This window comes from Pezoporus occidentalis, unplaced genomic scaffold (assembly GCF_034315485.1).
Source record: "Pezoporus occidentalis ecotype Australia unplaced genomic scaffold, CSIRO_AGI_Poc_V1 ctg4, whole genome shotgun sequence".
NCBI lineage: Eukaryota > Metazoa > Chordata > Aves > Psittaciformes > Psittacidae > Pezoporus > Pezoporus occidentalis.
The window spans coordinates 12,485,554-12,508,542 of record NW_026915724.1 but is presented as its reverse complement, the minus strand read 5'-3'; the positions used below and the strand labels follow the sequence as shown (position 1 = coordinate 12,508,542).

The following is a 22,989-nucleotide window of genomic DNA, read 5'->3' as shown; positions in this document are numbered from 1 at the left end:
AAAGCTTAACTGGTTATAGCAAACCCTCTTTATTGCAGGGCACATTATTAAGCTTAGCTGCTGATCTTAACTTCTAATTTGGCTGAAAATTCATCCAAAAACCCAGCATGGTTAAGAGTTTGTTTCATTTAAATACATAGAGTATACCAGTATCCCCAAAGAATTTTGCTGAATGCTGATAGGGCAATTCTCTTTTTCAGTTGTCTATTTTATGTGTTTTTAAAGTGTGAAAAGGATCACTGCCGTGTTCTCAGCTCTGTTGTGCTTCAGTCTGTGTGCCCTGACAGCAGGCATTCTGATGTGATGTTGAGTCTTGTGCAAAAAATTTGTGTAATGTTGTGCAAAAGGTTAATTTTGGGATTTTTCCTGAGTGAAGAACACATCTGAGAAGTCCTTCCTGCACATTGAATGTATGTAGGTGTATGTCTTTTACTTGAGGCCTTCTTATTTGTCTGAATAAAGTTCACTTAGTTGCTTAGTTCATGGATTTAATACTATCTTAACTTTGTTTTTTAAAAAAACCAAACTCTTCCCTTCTGTGGCATTACATTGAGGGGGATTCAACATAATGAAATTCTGAAGAGATCACTTAAAAGATGAGTAGGGCAGTATTTTCCTATGTCCTTGCTCTCTTGATCCATTATAATGGTAATGACGACTATCATTGGCTCAGTAATTAGAATTGAGTCTGGAACTATTATTGTGTAACAGAATTTAAAAGAGGTTATCTTAAAGTAGGAAATCATTATTATGGCAAATGGAATTTGTGTCATCTTGTCAGACTGATGACTTAACACCGCTAAAGGGTGATGATATGACCATGTTATTGCAAGCACTTATTTTTTTCAGTCCATTACCAAAGAAAACTTACTAGAATGTATACAAGAACCCTCACAAGCTTACTTTTACTCTAAATATGTACTTCATGGAGTAATTCAGGTTGGAAAGGACTTAAAAATGTCTCCAGTTCAACCTGCAGAAAGCAAGCTCAGGTGCAAGGTCAGATAAGGTTGCTTAGGGCTTTATCCAGTTGGATCTTGGAGTACTGTTAAGGATGCAGACAGCATAACCAGTCTGGGCAGCGTTCTTCTTCCTTCCCTGACTCTTTCCTCCCTGTCTCCCAAAAACTAGAATCTTACTTTTCTGGGTAGAATCGGTCTCTTCTAGCAGGACTCTTCGGGTGGGCTTTTGAGGTGAGAACTATTAATCAAAATATTGCCGTCAGTAGTGGTACAGAAACAGATGCCTTTTGTGTTCGTATCAGCAAGGTGGAATGATTTATACCTGAGCTGCTAGACAAAACTGAACCTGTGCACCAGCTGCTTTCTGCTGCATCCCATCTGCAGGGATGTCCCTGCATCTTCTGATCCAGAAATGGAGCTTTGAAGCTTTTTCCTAAGTCACAGACAATAGTTTCCCTCTCAACTTTGTTCTCATGATCTGCTCAGATTATTGGAATAGGAAACAGCATGTTTCTGGATGAGCTGTGGCTATCCGCGTTACAACTAGCTTCTTGTAAGCCTCCAGTTAAACAATGACCCCATTAATTTTAAATCTGTATTGAAGATCCTAATTCAGTTAATACCTAACTGGCTCAGATGTTCCTTTTGCTTTGATGGTTGAGAGTACCTTTGGGAAAACTTTTCTTTATAATTCTGAGAGATGGGAATTTAAATCTCAGTGTAGCTGAACTGGCTCATTATTTTCAGGAATGATGTGGTCAGTCGTATGAGTGCTTTGACACTCAAGTGTCTTTTTGATGGTGTAGAAGTCTCGAAAGTCCATGGTGCCCATTTTGAAGGAAATATCATTGGCTGTTTACATACTTACAGGTGCTTGCATGTATGTATGTGTGTGTGCATGCTTTTGTAGGTGATCCAGAGTGTCCCTGAGGTAGCTGTACTTCTGTGTGCTTATCTAGTGAAGTTCCTGGATGTGTTATTAAGCAAGTATAGCAGACACTCCTGTGTACCACATTCTGGGTGTACAAAATCTGATGGATTGCAGGAACTATTACAGTGACATAAACAGACTGTAGACCTTGCTGCCTTGTGCTGTCATTCCCAGACTGTATTTTTATGTTTGAAGCACTGGGCTGTTTGTGCATGCTAATCCAGCCCCTCTGCTTTGTTTGACTTAAGGCTTCAGCTGAGCCCTGTATTCATTCTTGCACAGCTCTGGAGAGCAACAACTTTAAGTGCAGCTGACAGCATTGCTATCTCTGCTTCCATGTATCAAATGCCCCCCTCTTTGCTGTCTTCCCCCATCTCTTCCCTTCTTTTGTCTGGTGTTTTAAACAAGATTCAGAAGGCCTGTGTTAGTTTTCCTGTGTCTGCATGCTGCAGGAGACATCTGTGTTTCCTCAGGTCTGGCACTTCTCAGTAGCGTGGCAATCTTCATAGCACTGCAGAGGATCTTCAGGTGTACTAGGGAGAAGCAAGGTGGTATATGTTTGCCTTGTCATGGCCCTGATCTCCAGCAGTGAAAGAGGGTCTCATCTTGTCTCCTGCTAGTAGCCTGCTGGGTGCTACAGCAGAAGAGGCTACAGGAAAGAGTGGAGCGTGCGCTGCCTGGAGTACAGTGCCCTTCTCTGAAGGGAGAGAAGGGGTAAAGCCAGAGGAGTAAAGAACATTGGTAGGAAGTTGAAGGCTTTTGTCATGCTTGCTTCCCCACCTCTGATGAGGTGCTCTATTGCTTGCCATCATCGATAATTTGCTAATAGTTTTGTGCTTTGCAAAGAGCCAGGAGGACAGTGAAAAAGCTGCTGGGTTTTGATTTGTCTGAGTTAGTCTTCCAAACTGTTTCAGGACTCCTCAGGCCAAATTGGACAAAAGTTTGATTTGAATTTGTTTGAAATCCTTTTTCAAAGAAATGGTGGAAGAGAAGTATTAGTGGAATAATATGATCTTAACTATTTCTTGTTCTGATAAATGTGCTTTCTAAATACTGTGGTTCTGGAAGGAGACCTGAACAGAGTAGACTGTCTAATGGCTTGGATTCTTTAAAAGCCTTTGATTCAATCTTTCTTGTGGTTTGTTACTTGGTTTTAATAATTATATGATCTTCTAGTGCCTGGTTCTGTCACCCATCATGCCAGTTCATTGCGTCAGGTGGAGGCTTGAATATATCAAGGAAAGTCAAATGCTTTTTTGCTACCAGGCATGTTTATTGCATCCAGTGGTGAAGAAGACCTGGTCTTTTTAAGGTACCTACTGCAGTTGCAGGTTGCATCTTTTCATAAGTGAACTTTACTGGTCTATGGGTTTGTGGCAGCAATATAGGAAAGATAATACACAGAGCCATCTTGAAAAAATGCATGTGTAATGGTGCTTATTGAATGACTATTAAGTGAAAGTAGGTTCTTTGAATGTCCAAGGTAATTCAATTCCTGATAGAACAAGCAAAGCATGAGTTGTACAAAATCATCCAACTATTCCTGTACTTAGGCTTCATCTTCTTATGAGTTTCTTGTCACTTTTCAGTGAAGCAGAATTGTCCCTTTTGTGGTAAGGGGGTTAGTATATACTGGCTCTCTGTAGAATCTACTCAGTTGTGAAGATGTGGAAATAAATTTAGAATATCTTAGAAAACACAGGAAAACCGAAGTTTAGAAACCAGTCTGTACTAACCTTGGGGTTATTAAAACCCCCAAGGTTTTTCCAGTATGTTTCTTCCTTTTTGCAATGGATTAGGCTCTTGTATATCTGTGCTTGTTTTTATCGCATGGAAGAAGGCAGCTATGTGGAGGTTTTGTTTTGTTTGTGGGTTTTTCTAAGTCGTGCCACTGTATATTTTGTTTGGAAGGAATGCAGTTTGGTGGTATGCTATGGGGAACAGGACGTTTGTTCCTGGTTCCATTGCAATGTGCATGTTGGATAGATAAGAGAGGAGGACAGGACAAATGGAATAAACTGAGTATGTTTATAATGAGAAAATTAAGAAATTTGGAGATGGGAACTTCTGTTGGGTGGGGGGGTTGGCTTTCTTGGGGACAGTGAGATGGGACTGGGGTGGGGTAAAGTCCTAATGTCTTATATCCAGTTTGACAGGGTCTGTGTCATCTTCTGTTGATCTTGCGTTGCGGTAGACAGCTTCTGTGCAAATGTCTGAATCATCTGTAGATGACAGTTCAGATTTACAGTTCTTTTGTTATCAGGACACATTCCAGACTAATAACACTGTTAACTGATTAACCCTTTCTGTGGAGATGGTCTGTAGTGATGGGCTGTAAGTCTATAACATGTTAAAGAGGATTTTTCTTGTTCTGTGTGCTCATGTATATGCCAGCTGCATACAACCCTGCTCCAAGAGGAGCAGAGTTTTAAGATCATTTGGTTTTCTTTTCCCTTCTTTAGGGTATTGTTACTTGCCTTCAGACCAGGGCAGCAGCCTTGACTACTTGATGACTTTGTCTCTCTGTCCTCGGCCTCTCTGGAAACATGCTGAAACATAAAGCATTGCTTCATATGATAACTCGCACTGTTCACAACTTCAGCCCAGCTTTGTTATTCCCACTTCCTGGATATGCAAAGAAGCTGTTACACCTTGCTGTTGATTCACTGCTCAGTCCCAGCATGGTGGCATACTTTTTGACTCAGTCCTTGTCATTCTCCTCCCACTCTGTCTCCTCTTCTCAGCATGGTCACTGTTTCACTCACTTGTCCCCATTCACCCTCACCTGGTCATTGCTCAGTCTCAGTTCACCAGTTTTCTCTTACCTAATATAACTACTTAGTTCCGTGCCACCAAATACTGTCATGTAGTTGCAGCTCCTTAGAAGTGGTGGCTGTGGCAGCTCCTCATATCAGGTGTTCTGCACAACGCAGCAACTCGTATTTCTGTGTGTATTTTTCTCATTGTTTCACCAGTGGAAGAAACTTAGTTTCTTAGAAACTTACTTAGAAACTTCTTAGAAACTTACTCCCTTAGTACGAATCATGGTGGCACTACTGGGAAGTTTGATGCTTCTGAGAGGAAATGACTTGTTGATGCTCTGCAGGCACCTTGACACAATCCTGTGCAGGGAAAAGGGACCATTGAAGCTAAATGAGAAAAGCAGACTGGAACTGTCTGCTTGCGAAGGCAAACATAATGTGCAGAGCAGTTTCATCCTGACATAAAGTAGTCATGGATGAGAAGGGTTGAGGCTTATGTTGAGGCTTAAATATTCTGAAAAGCTACTAAAAACATTGCAGTTCAAACCACAAATTTTGCTCATCAGCTGTACTTTTGGATAGTAGTTTTGGTCTTCTCATTCACAGGAACAAAATTCAGTGAAACTAGGAAAGTTTCAGAGCAAGGTATATGGCATGTTTCCTACATGAGAAAAATTCTATGGAGTAGAAGCCTTCAGCTTCAAAAAGAAACTGCTACGGAGAGGACATGAAAGGAACCCATGAATCAGAAATAGATAGGAATAAGTAACCAAAATGACTAAGTGCTGAATGGAGCTAGGAGACATCAAGTGAAACTAGCAGGTTGATTCAACATTAAGGAGTTTTATTCATCCCATCATATGAGCTGCAGAGCTCCTTCCCACAGGATGATATGGATACTGAAAGATTGCATGGGTTCCAAACTAGTTGGACAAGCTCATGGAAGACAAATCTGTTAAGGATTAAATACAAAGATATTGCCTCCAGTTGAAGCCACAAACTAGAATCGGGGAGACTGTTCTGTGGCAGCATTGCCACATGCTTGTCCTGTTTTAAACTCTTCCCTAAACATCTGACATTAATCATTGTTGGAGACAAAACTAAGGGGTTAGAATGATTCCCCTGTAGATTCCCCTACAGCTGTTCTCATGTTTGCGTGCTGTGGACTTTTCAGTCTGTATGAATTTTGTCTTCTTTCAGTTGTGACCCTTGATGCTTTCCCTTGAGAGCAATTGACAAGTCACATACCAAAACATGATATTGTAAATGGATCTCTACTTGGTGCAGTGCTGTGGGTACCCTTTGTAGCTCTGGTTCTCTACCACCTGCGGCTCTGTATGGCTTCTGCAGGGTGTTTTTTCACATGGTCAAGTTTGTGCTTACCTCATGTTTCTAATAAAGCTTTCTGAACAGACACAGGGATGGAGAGGAGTCTTTGAGACAGCTTGTAGAGGGTGATGGCTGGAGCCAGGCTTGACTAGAGAAGCATTTAGCTTCCCTGGAGTGAGCTGGTGACAGGCTTCACAGCCTAAGCTTCTTTAACTTGATTGGGTGAGAGAGAAGTGCAAAGGTAAGTTTGGGTTGGTTTGGTTTCCTTTTTTAAACTGAAATCTGTCATTTTAATAACTAAATCAAAAAGCACCATGGTTTTCTTTTTTTCTAAATGTATGTGTTTGTTGAAGTACATTTAAGCATCATGAAATGAAAAATAATAGTGGTGTTGCTGAGTTTTATTGTGAATCTGGTATGTTCCAGTAATAAAGCAGTTTGTCTAGGATATGAAGCACTTCAGGATCTTTTGGAATGGGAGTACAGTATGACAAACAGTATAAAAAGAATAAATACTGTAAATCCACAATATTGAACTTTCCTTCTGGGCTAAGCAGGGTAATTGCAGCTCCTTTTTGGAGTATGTGTGTGAATGCATGAGTGTATAATGGTGTGGGCTTTATTTAGTGCATATGCTAAAGTAATAAATAATGTCTTATAAACTGATGACACAGGATTGTTGAAGGTTTATGTAGCTGGGGTCCTGAATTAGAATTGTATTGGGAGAAAACTGTGGGACTGTACATATACATTGTGCAGTGGGAGAAGGAATGTTTCTTTTGCAGTTTAGATGCATTGAGATTATTAAGTCTGAGACATTGTGAATTTTATCTTTCATTAGCTAGCTCATTCCCTTTCTGAACCAATTTAAGTTCATTGTCTCCAGACATTTGGTGGGAATGGATACCCCAGTCTAATAAGGCATTGTGTGTTAAAGACAAAACTAGAAAAAAGACCTTTTAGTGTGGCAATTGTACATAAAGCATCATATTTCTTTTTTTCACTTTTTCATTTTTACTTATTTTCTGTGCTGTTCTTTGTAGACATGTTCAGAGAGAAGAGCTAACAGTATTACAGCCAGTAATGTAACGGTTTTACAGAGCTGCTTTTAAAACCAGATTATATAGCTGTATACCAGAAAACTTCACCATTGGTGTGATTTGGTTAAAATCTCTTACAGGACTCAACAGGATCATCCTTATAATGTAAGATATTTCTGGTCTGTTGGGAGGATATGAGGTTTTGTATGGTGTTTATTTACTGGTTTAGAAAGGGTCAGGGCAGCTCTTTGCACTAAGAAACTTTGTCATCAGCCTCAGCCTGTAGTTATTGGAGAAGGAGGTAAGGAGAGAAAGGCGTGTATTGTTCTTTTGCATACTTTGTTGGAAGAAGGTTGGATTAAAAAATATCAGGTTATGGAGACTTTTCACAGGGTATAAATTAGGGCATAACTGCCACTCTCATATGCTTAAAAAGCAATGAGCCAGACAACAGGTAAGACTGACAGTTTAAACAACAACAGAGTCCATGTTTTTACAAGAAACAAGTCTGAAAAAAAAACCCAAACCAGGAGGTTTTTAACTTTTAACTTTAACTTTTTAACCTTTAAATGCACTTGAGTCTTTTTTTCCACATAATTTCCCCCCACGCAAACATGAGCGGTAGATTTGTTTCTTACATTATTTTTGACTTTTGGCTTACATTACTTACAACTTAAAGGCTCTGTGATAGCTTTTCTGTAAGAGTATTTAGTTTTTTAAAGCTTAGCACTAACCACAGGACTTGTGGAAGCAAAAACTAGTCATAGTGGGCATCAGAACGGGGCAGAGAATTCTTTTCTTATACGGCTTTATAACTTCAGATAAATGGTTCCCATACATACTTGATAGCTTCTTGTATCTAATGAGCTTAGAGGTAAAACTAGGTTCAGGAAAATGTCTATTTTGGTTTCTTCAATGTTTAGGAAATGAAATTATCAGAAAAGTGAATGCATCACTTTTTGATAATGAAGATGCCGAGCTGATTCATCCCTTTTTGTATATGAGTCCAATTGACAAGTATTGCACATACTGTTGATGTTCCCATTTGGAAATTGTGGATGCTGAGTATAAATATTTAAGTTAGTTAACATCGTAACAGTTCACTCTGGGAGCTAAGTAGAAGAAATAATTGGGGAAATGATGGAAAGGAAAATTAGAGCATAATTTTATATAGTATTGGAAGGCAATGTAACTTCTATGCCACACTTCCACAGTGCAAGTCGCTTCTTGAAGACTAGAATGACAAGGAGATTAGGGGGGAGTTGTACCATATGATTATAAAGAACTACACATAATTTTTCATTACATGTGTATCTCTGCAACTACCCTGAGCATTCTCAGGTTGGCATTTCTGCATGTTTAACATAGCAGTTGCTTGTGGATCATGACTTCAGAACTTTGATTGTGAAGAAGCAAAACTTCACATTCACTGAATGCAAATTGCATAGTTTTTTGATGCTATTCATCTGTTACTTAATTGCCATTGATTAATTTGCAAGCATTTGGAAAGTGGTCGTGGAAGTTTTCTGTCTGCCTTGCACACTTCAGACACTCTGAACAGTCAGAAGTAATAATGTAGACAATAATCATTGAGCTTTGCACAGTTGTGATCCTTGTCGTCATCACAGAGCCAAAAGAAAGTAAGTCTACTGGTGATATAATGTGTGGTGGTTTATTCTCACATTTTGAGCAGAGAGGGATGATTTAAGAGACCACAGAATGCTAATTTCTGTTGCTTTGTTAGCATGCATATTTTAAATAGAAGAACAGCAAATGGATTTAATTTTTGAGATTTGCAGCCAGTAGGTCACAAAAATTCTCCATCTGCTTGTTAGCAGCACTGTGCTCCACTTTTTAAAAGAAGAAATAAGATCATAATGTAGCTTATGTGCTTCTCTGAACTGGAATGAACTGGAATTCACTGGAGTGAAATGTTCAAAGGAGATTCCCAACTGTTGGTAGTATTGCAGGGTTTGACTGCAAGAAAAGAATCTTTCAGTGTTTTTTTAACTCCACCACTGTGACTTTTATAAAATGCACTTCATTGCTCAGGCTCTTCAGCTGGCATGAAGTCATTGAACAGAGGTCGCCACTTCTTTTTTGCATTTTTCGGTACAAGTCTCAGCATAAACTCCTTAATTTTTCTGAGTCTTCTTTAGGTGTTGCAGCAATAACAAACCACAATGACTGGATTGGAAACCTATGACTGGTGACCCACCTGTGGTCTCTTCCAATTACTTTTCATTGATGACATTAAAAATGTTAAGAAGTTGTACAATATTACTAGGCTTCTGCAGAGTTTGGTTTAATAATTGGACAGGTTTTTCTGGAGAAAAATCTGTTAAGGTAGTAAGTCAAATGACTCTCCCTTGGGATGTTCTGTAGTTGCAAATCACTTCACTGTGGAGAGTATGTCAGGGAAGAAGTATTTACTTGCTTTGTATTTCTTTGCATTATGCATCTCACATAGGCCACTGTCCCAGATAAGATGCTGGGTGCAACAAGTCTCTGGCCTGACTTATTCTTGCTGTTCTTACTTTGTTTCCTTGATCTCCACAATTTTTAAGTCACTGCTTTATTGTGCATTTAAGTCCTTGACTTTCAGAATGGGTTAGCATGTTCTCTTATGTGGCATTACACCAGTGTTTATGGGATTAAAGCAAAAGGAAGTTCTGGCTTGCTGTTTACATCCACAGTGCAGAGTAAATCGGAGGGGTTACTTCTATTCAGTGAAACTGAAACTTCAGATCTGGTGCCTCAGTCTCTCTGGCCAGCATTAGTCTCAGTATATTCAGTTTCTACAAACAATAATGCTTTAATTTTTGCTAGATAAAACTAGACTAATTGCATGTGTAGACATATAAACAAACAATGCTGGGAAAAGTTAGAACTGAAGTCTTTTGTTTGGTTTTATGAGCTTAACTGTGTAGTGTTGTAAAGAGAGGAAATGGTACTGTGGAAAACCAATACTTGCTATAACTCTTAAAAACCACAGAGGACAAACTAAGGCAAACCAGTGCATAATGAAATGGAAGCATAAAACTGAAGTGAAGAAGGTGATAGTTACAGCTATAAAGGAATTGACAAAAAATTAGAATGAAATTAAGACTGAAGAAACGGACTTCAAATTTTAGTTAAATAAGGTGTGAGTACAAATCTGTGTTAACATTGCAAAATTCTGTAGAATCCAGAAACTTGGTGGGTTGTACAACATCATTACTGTGGTTAAAATGTGGTCAGAACAAGTGTGTGTGTGTTTGTTCTTAGAAAAATACATCAACCTGTACTAGCTTTTGAGAACATACACAGACCCCCTTCAACCCTAAGCTGGAATTGGTAAAAATAGAAGCAAGTGTCTAGGAATGCGTGCCCATATGTAGCTGGAAATGAACATCTCCTTCACTGCAAACAGTAATAACTTATATTTAATAAATTGGAAGGTCTTGAATTTTGTATACATAGACAGATAGAAGCAGACAAATTGTGCCTATCTGCGCTTATTGTAACCACAGCTCACGTAAATCCTGTCATGTTGCCCCATTGGTAGCTCGACTTTTTTTTCCTTTCACCTATTTTCTCTGCTTTTCATCTGATAATAAGTCATTTCCAGACCCAAGCGTTATGAAGACTGAGAGATCAGGTGTTCTAAACCAGCAATAAAATTAAAATGCTTTGACTTTGAATATTCCAGAAGCTGAAATGCAACGCTAACCTAATTCTGGCATTATCCTACTCAACCTACGGGCGTGATTGTATCGCTCATGTGCTATTACACTTCCTGGTCCTCTGAAGTCATGTTTTTATGTTGCTTCTGCACTTACAACTCACTCCTGTTATGGATCTGTCCTAGATTCTTTCCTCTGACTCTCTAAATGATATTTTAACTATGCTCAAAAATGAGGGAGGAGAAAGTAGGCAAGCACGTTAGACTGTCAGGTTCTGCAACATCACTGACAGTAAGTGCTCTTTGCTTTATTAGCAAGTGACCCAGCTCTCAAATTAATAACATCTTAACGGAGCTATAAGGGATTGCTGCTGTTCTTCAGTATGAATCTTGTTTACACTTGTTTTTAAGGAGCATGACCCATCTAGTATAATCTTCCTTGACAAACAGTGTTATATTTAAGAAAAGTATTCCTCTCACCTAGATTTTTTTTTTTCCTACCTGGCAGGTATGTAACTCGTAAATGTAAAGCTTTCATTTTACATATGAAAGCTGTTGTGGTTGCTTTCGTATGTATATAGTTGAAGGTGGTCAGAGATGCATTTATGGCTCAGGATTCAACTGTCCTTTGAAAATGGGGCTTTACCATTAAAATTATTGGTGGACAGGTGGGGTTTTCTTTTATATGTTAAATAAAAACATTATGTGCTGCAACTGAAAGTTCTATGGACAATATGTACCAAAGTCAGGGAATGCGTTACTGTGGTTTTGGTCCTGGTGCAGCTAATTGCGTCCAATCACATGAGATTTCCTAAGCCACAAATGAAAATATTCCAGGGCTTAACAAACTGAAATACTTCATCTTTCAGAGTGATAAGGTGGTTTAGGAGAAGGGCAGCAGAGCACGTCTTGCTAGCTTTTGTATTCAGCTACAAAATATGAAGGCTTATTGCTTTATCTTTTAATTGCAAGAGATCCTAACTAATTTTTTTCTTTTTTAATTTAACATCCCATTCACAGTCTTGAAGGGTGTAGGAACAAACAATCTTATTGAACACATACTTTAAAGAAAGAAATCTCACCCTGTTTGAGCTAATAGCCTTGTGCATTTGTTTAGAGGCTGTAAACCACACTGCATGTTAGGGAGACAAGTAGCCTTGCATGACTGTGGTGTGTCACATCCTGCCCTCAACTTTGCCCTCCTTGGAGGCTCTGGCAGTCTCCCTGTGGTTTGCCCACTAGCCAGCTGGGAGTGGCTCAAAAACTTCTCCAACCTGTGGATCTGGTTCTCGAGCAAACTTTCAGACTTAACAGTATCTTGGTGCTCCTTGCCAAGCCCAATTAGAAGAGAGGCAGGGTACTGGGACAGGCATTCAAAGTTTGGTGGACAACTCATCTGTAATGCTGTGACAAATTTAATTGTGTGTATTCAAAGCATGCTGCTCAGGGATCACTGTGGGTTTTTCCTCCTTGGCAACCCAGTAAACTCCTTTGTAAACATTAGACTACCGAATAGCTTCCCTCTTCTAGGAAAATATTGCCCCCCATGCCTGTTGCAGGAGTAGTTTCTGGCTGTGCTTGAAGGGGAACGGGCAGGTAACCGCTTTGACATTAGGTGCATATGTTGTGAATGCCAGTGCATCTTGGTTAAATAGGAACTGCTTCTTCCATTGGGATTTTTAAAGTTAACCTATCAAGTCAAGGCATGTTGTTGGAACTTTATGTCTCCTGATATGAATTCCCTGTCATCTGTGCCATCACCTATCTTTTGTATTTCTTATTTGAATGCTTTTTCTTCCTGTAGCTTAACTAACTCTGAATTTACATTATCTCTGCTGCTTATTTAGGTACCCTCTTTGATTTGGAGCCTGACCCTAGAAAAATGAGATTAGAAATTATCTCCACTGTTGTTTCTCTTGCTCTGTGAAAGTTTTCACTTATACATGATTGTGCCAAATGGTTGTTAAGGAGGTGATCCTGCCCCTCTACTCTGCTCTTGTGAGACCTCACTTGGAGTATTGTGTGCAGTTCTGGTGTCTTCAACATAAAAAGGACATGGAACTGTTGGAACAAGTCCAGAGGAGGGCCACGAGGATGATCAGGGGACTGGAGCACCTCCCATATGAAGACAGGCTGAGAAAGTTGGGGCTGTTCAGCCTGGAGAAGAGACCTCATAGCAGCCTTCCAGTATCTGAAGGGGGCCTATAGGGATGCTGAGGAGGACTCTTCATTAGGGACTGTAGTGATAGGACAAGGGGTAACCGGTTCAATCTTAAACAGGGAAAGTTTAGATTGGATATAAGGAAGAAATTCTTTCCTGTTAGGGTGGTGAGGCACTGGAATGGGTTGCCCGAAGAAGTTGTGAATGCTCCATCCCTGGGGGTGTTCAAGGCCAGGTTGGACAGAGCTTTGGGTGACATGGTTTAGTGTGAGGTGTCCCTGCCCATGGCAAGGAGGTTGGAACTAGATGATCTTAAGGTCCTTTCCACCCCTAACTATTCTATGATTCTATGATTGTTAATTGTTTATAGAGAGCTTTTAAATTATTCATCTTTCAGGTAGCCCCATTCTCTACTTTGTCCTGATCAACATTTGTGGTTGGTTGGTTTGGGTTGGTTTGTTTTTTTTTTTCCTCCCATAGGTGAATGTATCCTTGTTGTATCCCACAGTGAGGAAAACCAAAAAACAGTGTAAGAATTGTATTTTTCTTCTCTCCCTAGATCCTTTTACTTTAGGATCCATATACTCAGAAAATGGCATTCTGAGCATCCAAAATACATGTCCACAAAACATCAAACACATGACTTTTCTCATTATTTTTTTTTTCATCCTGGGGATGTTAAGGCAGACTTATTCTCCCCACTGTTACAGTACTGGAGCTAATAATGTTTTAATTTGAAAGACATAAGCAGGGTTCTAGTTGGAAGAAAATGAATTTTGAAAGGATTTTCTGCGATACAAACCAGGGACTACTAAAAGGGCCTAATTGTTTCCTATGCAAGTTTTATCGTCTCTCTTTAGCAGATAGCTTATTTCTATAGTTGTAATAGTCAATGTGAAAAATAATCAGTGCAGCTTTCACATATAACACAGGCTTCTGATGTTGGAAGGGCTCACTGGAGACATGGATCATCTCCTAGATGCATGTGTTGTGTGTCTCATTAGAAAATCTGTAACTAGACAAAAATGTTGTAATTTTCAGCTGATGGATGATGGGTGGTGGAACGCTGGATCAGCTATTAACTGATGCAGCTTTTCAGGTTTGCACTGAAATAGTGGAAGCAGCTTCAGTGGACTGTCCAGGTAGGGAGCACTTCTGCCTTTCCATCTCCTGTATATCCCTCTAACAGCATGAACTATGTGCTAGGCTGAGGCTGTGTGTGTGAAAGGTAATGAGGATGAAGCTGGATCCATCTTGCTGTTGTGGCCTGGTTGGAAGGCATTGCTGGAGGCTTCCACTCCAGGACACTGGTGTGGTTGCAGGTGGCAGGTATGGCCCAGCTGAGTGACTGGGGAAGACCCTCTCAGCAGGTATCTGTGAACTGGTTTTGATCCTGCACCTAAGAGTGTGAAATGCCTCGATCAGTCACTGAAGAGGAGGATAGGACATCAGAGAAAGAAGACGTGACAGAGAAGAGGAGGAAAATAGACGAGCTGGCCTTTGGAGAGGAAGAGGGGGAGTCCCAGAGGGAGGAAGTGCGGAAAAGGGAAATAATAGCCATATGGTATATGGGGGAAGTACATCAAGTTCATGGTTCATTAAGTTTATGTTGCCTGTTCTTCTCCTACTTGTTTGCTTTCCATTGTATGACAGAGGGTTGTCATAATCCATTTGTGAATGACATAACTGTACAACTTATCATCCCCTGTAGAAGCGTTGCGTGAGATGCCTGCCTTGTCGCCTCTGCACGAGGGCTGGGTGAGGGGGTGAGTCAGGGGCAGCCCAGGCACAGGAGCCGCTGTCTGCCCTGGCTGCCTGGCTGAGTGCTGCATCGGAATTTTCCAGGTAGGGCACGAATGGAGGTGAGAGGGAGAGCGTGTGGGATGGGATTTGGACAAGGAAGGGCTCGTCCTGGGCAGAGCTGCCCATGTGCCGAGCTTCTAGCACACGAGGGAGTGCCAAATGATAAGAATAAATCGGGGGAAACGCAGCAGATGCATTTAGAAGTATTTAATGCTGCCTTTGTGCTTTATTACCTTTTCATTATCATTTTCCTTTATTAATTTGAAACATACACTGACTTCTCTCCCTCTCTTCAGCGTGGATTTCAACACATTTTTGTGCGGGTGCCAGGAACACTGTGTTCTGTTAAGTCACGGGGTGACGTAGGGTGCTGGCCGCCCGCCAACCTGGGTCAAGTTCATTCAAATCGGTTTCAGTGGCGGCTCCCGCTGCCGGAGCCCTGTCAGTCCTGCCTTTCCATGGTAGGTGGCTCTGTTGCGTTAGTTTTCCCAACAGCCTGGGATTTCAGGGCTTTAAACTTCACAGGCTTGCCTATTCTCTCTAGTGTTTGTGGAAGGATTAATTAAACAGAAAAAACAAAGCCCGATGTCACATGAATCTGTGAGAAAAGAGATGGCCATGGGTTTACCGAGCAGAACAAGGTCCACAAGTTGTAGCATGTGTTTTAAGTGTGTTCCTTTCGCTGCTTTTTAATTATATTGACTTTTTTAACTTCTGTCCTTGTGATGGCTTGTAACCATGGTGTATGATTTGTTTCTTTAAAGCAGGAGCTATTCCTGAGGTTCCAGTGAAAAAAATCCCTCTCATGACAGAAACAGATGAAATGGCACAGATGCATTAAAGCAGCAAGGGCTGTGCTAGGTTAATCACTTCCCTTTCCTACAGGATTTTGTGTTTCGCTATGTTAGCCCTGGAGCTTTGGATGGCTGTTAAAAATGCATTAAGTAAAGACCTCGCTTCTTCAGGGTGAGCTTCCATATAGAGGATTGTCCCATGTCATGATGTTAAAAAATCAGACCACTTTTCTTGGTCTCTTTATTCCAGCTTCCCTTTCAGGGAACTATGTTGTTGCTACTTTGCATAGCAGCATACTTTTCCTTCCTGTAACCCTACCAGAAATCACACTAGATCCCTTCCCCTCCCCTTCACTTCCAGTAAGTGCTCTGTGAGCAATAATTTTGGAACTGCTGGCAAAATAAGAGTCTTTGACAAGCTCATAAAACCCTTTACAACAGGATAGCAGTTACAGCCAGAGACATCACTAAATGGTCTCTAAGACAACTGTTGATATTTTAGTGTTTGATGAGAAACCCATTCTTCCCGTTTGCTTTTGGGATGTATATTTTTAATTAAGAATGAGATCTCTGGGAAAACTTGATGTTTCCACAGAGAGGTGATTAAAGAGAATGAAGAAGTGAATTTACAAGTCATGATTTAGATCTGCTTTTACAGTTTCTTCTTTGGACAGATTAACTATTTTATTTTATTTTCATCTTCATTCTTTTCAGCTGTGCACCAAGTTTCTTGGTCTTGGCTCACTTGATGTTGGCTTTTAAGGGAGAGAAACACAGTAGTGTTAGGTTCCCATGATTCAACACCCACTCCTGAGTTACCTGTCGATGCTTGCTGGCTTATCCTCTCTGTGAGGGAGAGTGGAGGATGATCAGATCTGTGTTCATCACTAGGTGTCACTCACTTGCAATTACTTAAAGCATGTTTCAGGGCAAAATTAAAAGCAACAATAACCTCTTTTGCTTCCCCACCTCACCCAAATTGGGCGTGCATGGGGGAAGGAAATGGTGTGAAATCTGGAAAAGATTTTTTTCCCATCCTTCTTTCCCATGAAACTACTGTATGCAATGTTTTGTAATTTTATGGCTTTATAGCGTATCTTGATCTCTATTTTTGTTATTCTTGTATAGTTCTGTCAATGCAAGATAAAATTTTCTTGTGTATTTTCAGTGTTCTTTTCCCTCTATTATCAAGTGTGTTAAAGCTTAAAGAATAACAGATTGCTTTGTAAAATGATACAGAAGTCTAGCTTAGGGGAGTTGCAGTGATGGATCTACAGGATCACTTGAGAAAATGCTTGGAAAAAACCACAGATGACAGGACTCAAAGTTGTTCTTGGGACTTGACCACTGAGCTATGTTGGGCAGAGGATGGGGATTAAAAACTATGCACGTATAAAGATGATTTATAATTCTGTTATTTAAGAAATTATGTGGAATGTGGTGCCTCAGCTGGGTTCTGGTCAGCCTTCTCCTGTGTCAAGGGATTAGTGTGAGTAACGTATATTCCGTTGTTGAATTATAGAATATTCCAAAATTTTAATGTCAATGCTAAAAAAAATAAAAGGGGGGAGAGGATAAAGGTTAAGCAGTAAAACTCAGTGGATTTGTTCAGAGCTGTTGAATGCATACCAAGGGCTCTAAATATTTTATTCCAGAAGGAGAGTATACAAATTCCACGCGTATAACTGGAAATTATTGGCAGTAGGACCGTTTTCTCCTCTTGTACCTCATACCCTTTCCCTTTCTTTTTCTCTTGAAATGTGATGTGCATTTTACCCAACCTGCTTCTGTCATTTGGTTTGGGAGCTGGGACTGCTGTGAATCAAGATGCTGTGTAGGCCCTGCCTCCCTTCCTTCAAGTTCAAGTGAACTAGGTCTGTGTTCTGTCTGAGTTTGTCTCCTCAGCAAACTGAACCCTGTAAAGGGTGTCAAGGCATCATTTTCTGGGGCAGGTTCTCTAAATGGCTTTTAGTGGTGTTAACTATGAACTTTGAATGTCAGTTAAAAAAATGGTGAAAAACTGAAGCTTCTCTGTTGTGCATTTCTTTTTCACTCTCCTGTGTAACCAGAATTGTTTATTTTAAAAGGTATAGCTACATGCAGAATTTAGCTCCCCCATCTTTTCTTATATATTAATAGCAGTGGCTGTTTGAGATCAGCTACTCTTCTGTGAAAAGTGACCTGAGGCAGGGAAACCCCTCCTGGACAAAAATCAGTATTCCTGTGGGCCTGGATTGATGAAGGTAACAGTGCAGCAAATCTGTTACAGGGTTGAAAATACAGTGAGAAGGAAAAGACTTTTGGCTTGTTTATGCTGAATAAGATTCTTAGCACTAGCCTTCTCCTTTCTACAACACATATGTGGATATCCATTGAAGTTATGTGCTAACGATATAAACAAGAAAATCTCTTAAGCTCTGTGTCAGACCCTGTGTTTGCAGTGTCTTTCAGGCCCTAAAACTAGCATGAATTTCTTATGGCACTTGAGAAGAAAACATACAGCCTCCACTGATACCTACACAGATATGACAGAACTCTTAATCATAAGATTTAGTTTCCCTTTGCGAAGATTATAGGTTAAGACATTCATCTCCTTGTTCTATCTTGGATTACTAAGTGTTTGTGGCTGTGTGTCACTGTATTTATCTAGTCCACATGCTGTATTTGAATTTAACTGAGAGTGTGTTTGGATGAATAAAGTAGCATAATTTCCTTCCCTTCCCCTGAAGGAGAGGTGGGTTTCTTTTAAAGTATGGCAGCTATTATGACTAACTGTATAATTACACCTTTAATCAGAGTAAAATATTTTAGATACACAGTAGCCCCATTTGGCCCCCTAAGTGTTGAACTGAAAACCCTCTAAAGATGCATAGTATGTCCTGTAGTCATCATCCTCACCTTTAATCACTCAGCATATTAAAGCTACTATGCAGGAGTGTACACGGCTGCATGATTTACTTTTGGGGGTGGTGGTGAAGGCAGGGAAGAAAGAGGCGTTTATATAAACTCCTTTTTCTGCCTGTAAATCCGCAAGGACACTATTGTGTCTCTTCTTACTATCTCTGATCATCATTTTGCCAACATGAGTAGATTTCCTCTATTGTTGTGTTGTGTTTGAAGGTGGATGTGGTTCTGAAGATGTGAGGAGCAGCTTTTAGTCCATCTGGGCCACTGAAGCTTTTGAGAGGCTGGTGGGTCTTGAAAGCAACTTGTTCAATGCACAGTTTAGAGGCATGGCCTCCAGAAAGCCTCTCTTCCTTTAGTCAGTAAACTAGGTGAACATGTCCTCACAGCTCCTTAAAGACCCAGCTCAGGTACTGTCTCTCCTGTTTTATGCAGCTAAATGCTGGTCTCTAATTTTGGGCATACTGGGATTCAGTATTCCCCAAAATAAGAAAAATGTACTGCTACAACTAACATCAGTTTTGTAATTTACACATTCCACCCCCAGTGTTAATCCTATAATTGTAATAAAGCCTAGTGAGTGCTGTTTCTTGCAGACCTTAATTATGCTAGCAGCTACTTTTGCTCTAGTTGAAATGCACTTACTTTCAGTATTTACTTCTGATCTGTTTCATGTTTTGCCTGATGTATTTATTTTATATCTTGTGCAAAGAGGATGAATAGAGGAGGAAAGGAAGGGGCAGATGTCACATAGTGAAGAAGGGATACCACCAGAATGACAATTCTGTCAAATAAAGCCAAATGCATGGATTTCACAAAGTGGCACATTCTGTTCGTATTTGTTGTCATCTCTAAAACTAATGTAGACTAGTTTGGGGCTAAAAGGCTAAAGGTTGTTGGAAGCAGAACTGAAAATGGCTGAGAATACTGTTTGAGAGGTTTAGAGAGTTGGGTTCTGCTGTAGGAACTGATCTCACACTGAAAGGCCCAGAGTTCAGAAGTGAGCCAATCTATGGTTCCAAGACAGATGTGTCCGACAGATTTCAGGCTTAATTATGCATGGTGTATTTTACTTGATTAGGAGTGAAAAGTTTTGAGCATCAAGTTTGCTAAATGATGGTAATAAGTTTGTTGCCTGTTACTGCATGTTTTCTTACAACTTACTGGGTATACAAACATTGTATAGGGATGTTAGTAGCACCAAGGGCAGCAAATTAAAACAAACATCATAAATGGGAAAGCCTTTGTAAAAATGTGCAGACAACTGCATTCAGCACAACTGTTGATGGCTTGGCCTTGAGCTCAGTTGGTGGAGCTGCTGCTGCCTGACTGCCAAGATAATGTGTGTGATGTAACCATGCCAAGCCCACATTATCATGGTATTACTGCAAAAGCTCTGTCTGTGAACTGGCATCTTCCCAGTTACATTCAGGTAGGGTAGCAAAGTAATTGGAAGGGTTCTGCCAATACTGTAGACCGATCCTGTACAGCTTACAGTGGGTGTTTGGGGCATGAAAGGTAAAGTAAGACTTTTTTGCTGGCCTGGTACTAGTGAAAGGTCTTGGTACCTTTTTTTTTTAATCTAACTTTTGTATTAAATGACCCTACAAGCATGCACCTCTTCCCCAGCTGCAGAGAAACGTTTTCTGGTGTAAGAACAGCTATATAGGATAGACCAAATATCTGTCTGTCCAATGGCCTCTTCTGTGCTTGTGGTCAGGAACCCACAATTTGGACAATGGACAGAAACATAGGTTAAGCGAAACAGATTAATTGGCTAAATCATACCAGTTGCTTTGCTACTGGCTGAATGTGCATTAAAATAATCCCTGATCTTCAGTGAATACTAGATATTTGAGTGCTAGGAAGCTTTGAGTAATACCGAAAACTTCAACAAAATGTAGCAAGTGTTCTGGTTTTAAATATGTTTGTTACATATTCCATAACTGAGAAGGTACATAATATAAATGTCTTTGTATTCTCTAGTTTTAAGTGTCTGTATCTAGCTGTCCAGCGGGTAAATAAATAGGTCCTAATGTGACCTATTTAAATAGGACCTAAAATTTGGACCTAAACAGGTCCAAATGTGACAACTGCAAAGATAATTTGTTATGTCCTGTCAGAAATATGTGCAACTTGATGGGAGATTTTTTGGTGGTTTTTTTTTTTTTTGGGGGGGGGGGGGGAGGGTGGGGTGGTTTTTTCTTAATTGGAGACATGTTCTTAAGCTATTTACACAGTCCGAACTTGTTTATGGGGTTGCATGCAGTTTCTTCACGCAACCGTCACAAACCCTTCCGGCTTTCTGAAGTTTTTGGAACAGTTAGTAAATTCTAACTCTCCATCTTCCTCTTTGACTGAAATTTGCAATTTCCTTTCGAGAAACAACTTCCTATTGAGTGTGAACTTATCTGGCCACTTTGATGTATTTGAAATTCATTTTTTGAGGTCCTGAATATATTGCAAAATCTAGTGTTGTCTTCACGGCTTGAATTTCTGCACTGCCTGAACTGCAAAAGTATAGAAGTGGGTAGGAGCTCATCTAACTAACCAATGAAAATCTGAATCAATTGTGCTTGGTCGTGCAGTGTGATTGTAAAACTGCAAACTGCAGTAACTGAAATCTGGTTAGGCAGCTAAAGGGGACTGAATTGTCACATATTTGCTGTAATCAGCATAGACTATGGGAGATTTGCCTTTTGGGAATTGTGTGGATTTCCAAAAAATGCTGCAACATATTTGGAGGCAGATACAGAAATGGACTGATCTCCGCAGTGCAGCCGATCATCATGCCAGACCTGCAGGAATCTAAGTCCTGGCCTGCAAAGTAGCCATTAAACTCAGATTTAGATGCCTGTGTTCTGTATACAATGAACAGAAGAGCTTAAGTTCTAAATACCAGGATTCCTAGCTACTGTCTTTCTGACCAAGGAACGCTTAAGCTCCCTGTTGTTCCTGCATTTTATCTAATGCCTGTTTGATGTGGAGCCAGGGACTGGAGCTCTTGAAGACCCTTTGAATCTTGTGGGGTTTTTTTCCATAGTGGCCCAGCTTTCAAAGCCGGGATAGAAATTACCTCCTCATTGCTTAGTTTGGTCAGTTGAGCGCTTTCCTGAGAGGGAGGAATTTAAACTCTCTTAAGCTAAAGATTCTCTTGCCAGAATTTGGGTTTCTTGCTGCTTGGGCTGAAATGTCTGGAGTGTTACAGAAGATTTATGTGTTTACTGTTGTGGATGTGCTTTGTAATGCAAGCAATGCATACAGCTTGCTGTGAGTGAAAATCTCTGCAGAGCACCACACCTACTGAATCAAGCCCCTAAAAAGGCTTAGGTACAAAAGTACCAACTTTGTACTCGCAGGCTTAAAAGTGACATAAACTGCGAGACTGCAGAGCTGCATTGCAACTAGGTATGTCGAGAAGAAGTACTTTAAGAAGCTCTCGAAATACTAGATATTGGAAAAGCTGGGTTTGTCAGGAGGCTTTGTGGACAAGAGTGAAAGATTTTTGTGACTGACCTCTTGGACTTTTATGTCTAAATGCCACGGAGTCTGAGTCTTAGCTTTTGTAGCTGAAGATAACCTTATGTATTTACATGCATAGTCTCTTTTGAAGTCTCCCTGAAGTTATAAGTGCTCAATAGTCTCCTGTTTTGAAGAGACTTAAAGACTTTCAAGAGTCTTTTAGATTTGAATGCCTGCTTATGCTAAATTCAAATGTACATGCCTTGCAGTCCTGCTTCGCTTACCTCTGGACATTAAGTCTTAGTGGTGCGCAGAGCTTTCATGTGGGAGTTGGTGTCTAGCACCTGTGCAAAATAAGCTTTAGAGTCAAGTTGCCAGATAGAGGTGGGAGTCTTATGAAAATGTTGTCTTAAACAGTGTTTCCCCAAACCACAGGAGCTGATTGTAGATCCAGTCTTAAAATGTCAGGCTTTCTGAACCAGTCCTATGCTTACACCACTACAGCATCTTTTATTGAGAAGGTTTGTGTGTTCAGGCAGTACTTGGTAACCATGGTGTGCTTTCTGAAGTAGATCCTTGGGTTTCTATTACTGCTATGGTTTCCTATTCTGTATCTGAAACAGGGAATTCCCCAGCTTTCTCCCAAGAGCTTTTTCTTTGTGTAAGGTCTGGATTGTGCTCTCTACCTAGAAGTCTTCTGGCTCAATTTTTTACTTCATGAGTCACGAGCAAACTCTTTTGTTGGTGGTTGCCATCCACAGCTAATAGCGTTCCTCTGCTTCCACCAACATGGTTTTATATATTGTCTGTCAAACTAATTTAGACATCATCTGTGCTTCCTTCTGCTATGGTTGTATCAACAGAGAGACCACATTTGTGCACCCAGCCTTCACAGTCTTGGCCACGATATGTGGCAATATTATAATATCTAGAAAATCCAGGCACATAAATCCAGCAGTGTCGCTTTCTGTAAAACGCAGTCCTTTCCGGGACCTCTCCTTGTACTGTGCTTTTGAAAGTTGTTGAATGAAATAGAAGGGCTTTTTTGATCTGCCTCTTTTTCCTGGAGTTCCATGCTTGCTGTTCAGGACATGAATAAGGCAATGGATTGATGTTGTCAAATTCCTAGATTATCAGTGTAGCATCACTTGAAACTGTAAAACCTCTTGGGATATTG

General features: G+C 40.3%; 1 protein-coding gene across 4 annotated transcripts in view; it reads left to right on the top strand.

The window, feature by feature from the left end:
* Positions 1-22,989, top strand: part of SPIDR (scaffold protein involved in DNA repair) — a 206,012-nt gene that overhangs the window by 15,744 nt on the left and 167,279 nt on the right. For 3 of the 4 annotated variants that reach the window (XR_009967598.1, XM_062633443.1, XM_062633441.1), the window contains exon 6: positions 14,949-15,113. The exons of the other annotated variant lie outside the window; for it this stretch is intronic. Coding sequence is in view for 2 of the 3 variants with exons in the window: in XM_062633443.1 (XP_062489427.1) it covers positions 14,949-15,113 (165 nt within the window). In the remaining variant the exon portion in view is untranslated. The remainder of the gene's footprint in view (positions 1-14,948; positions 15,114-22,989) is intronic. 4 annotated transcript variants of the gene reach the window in all.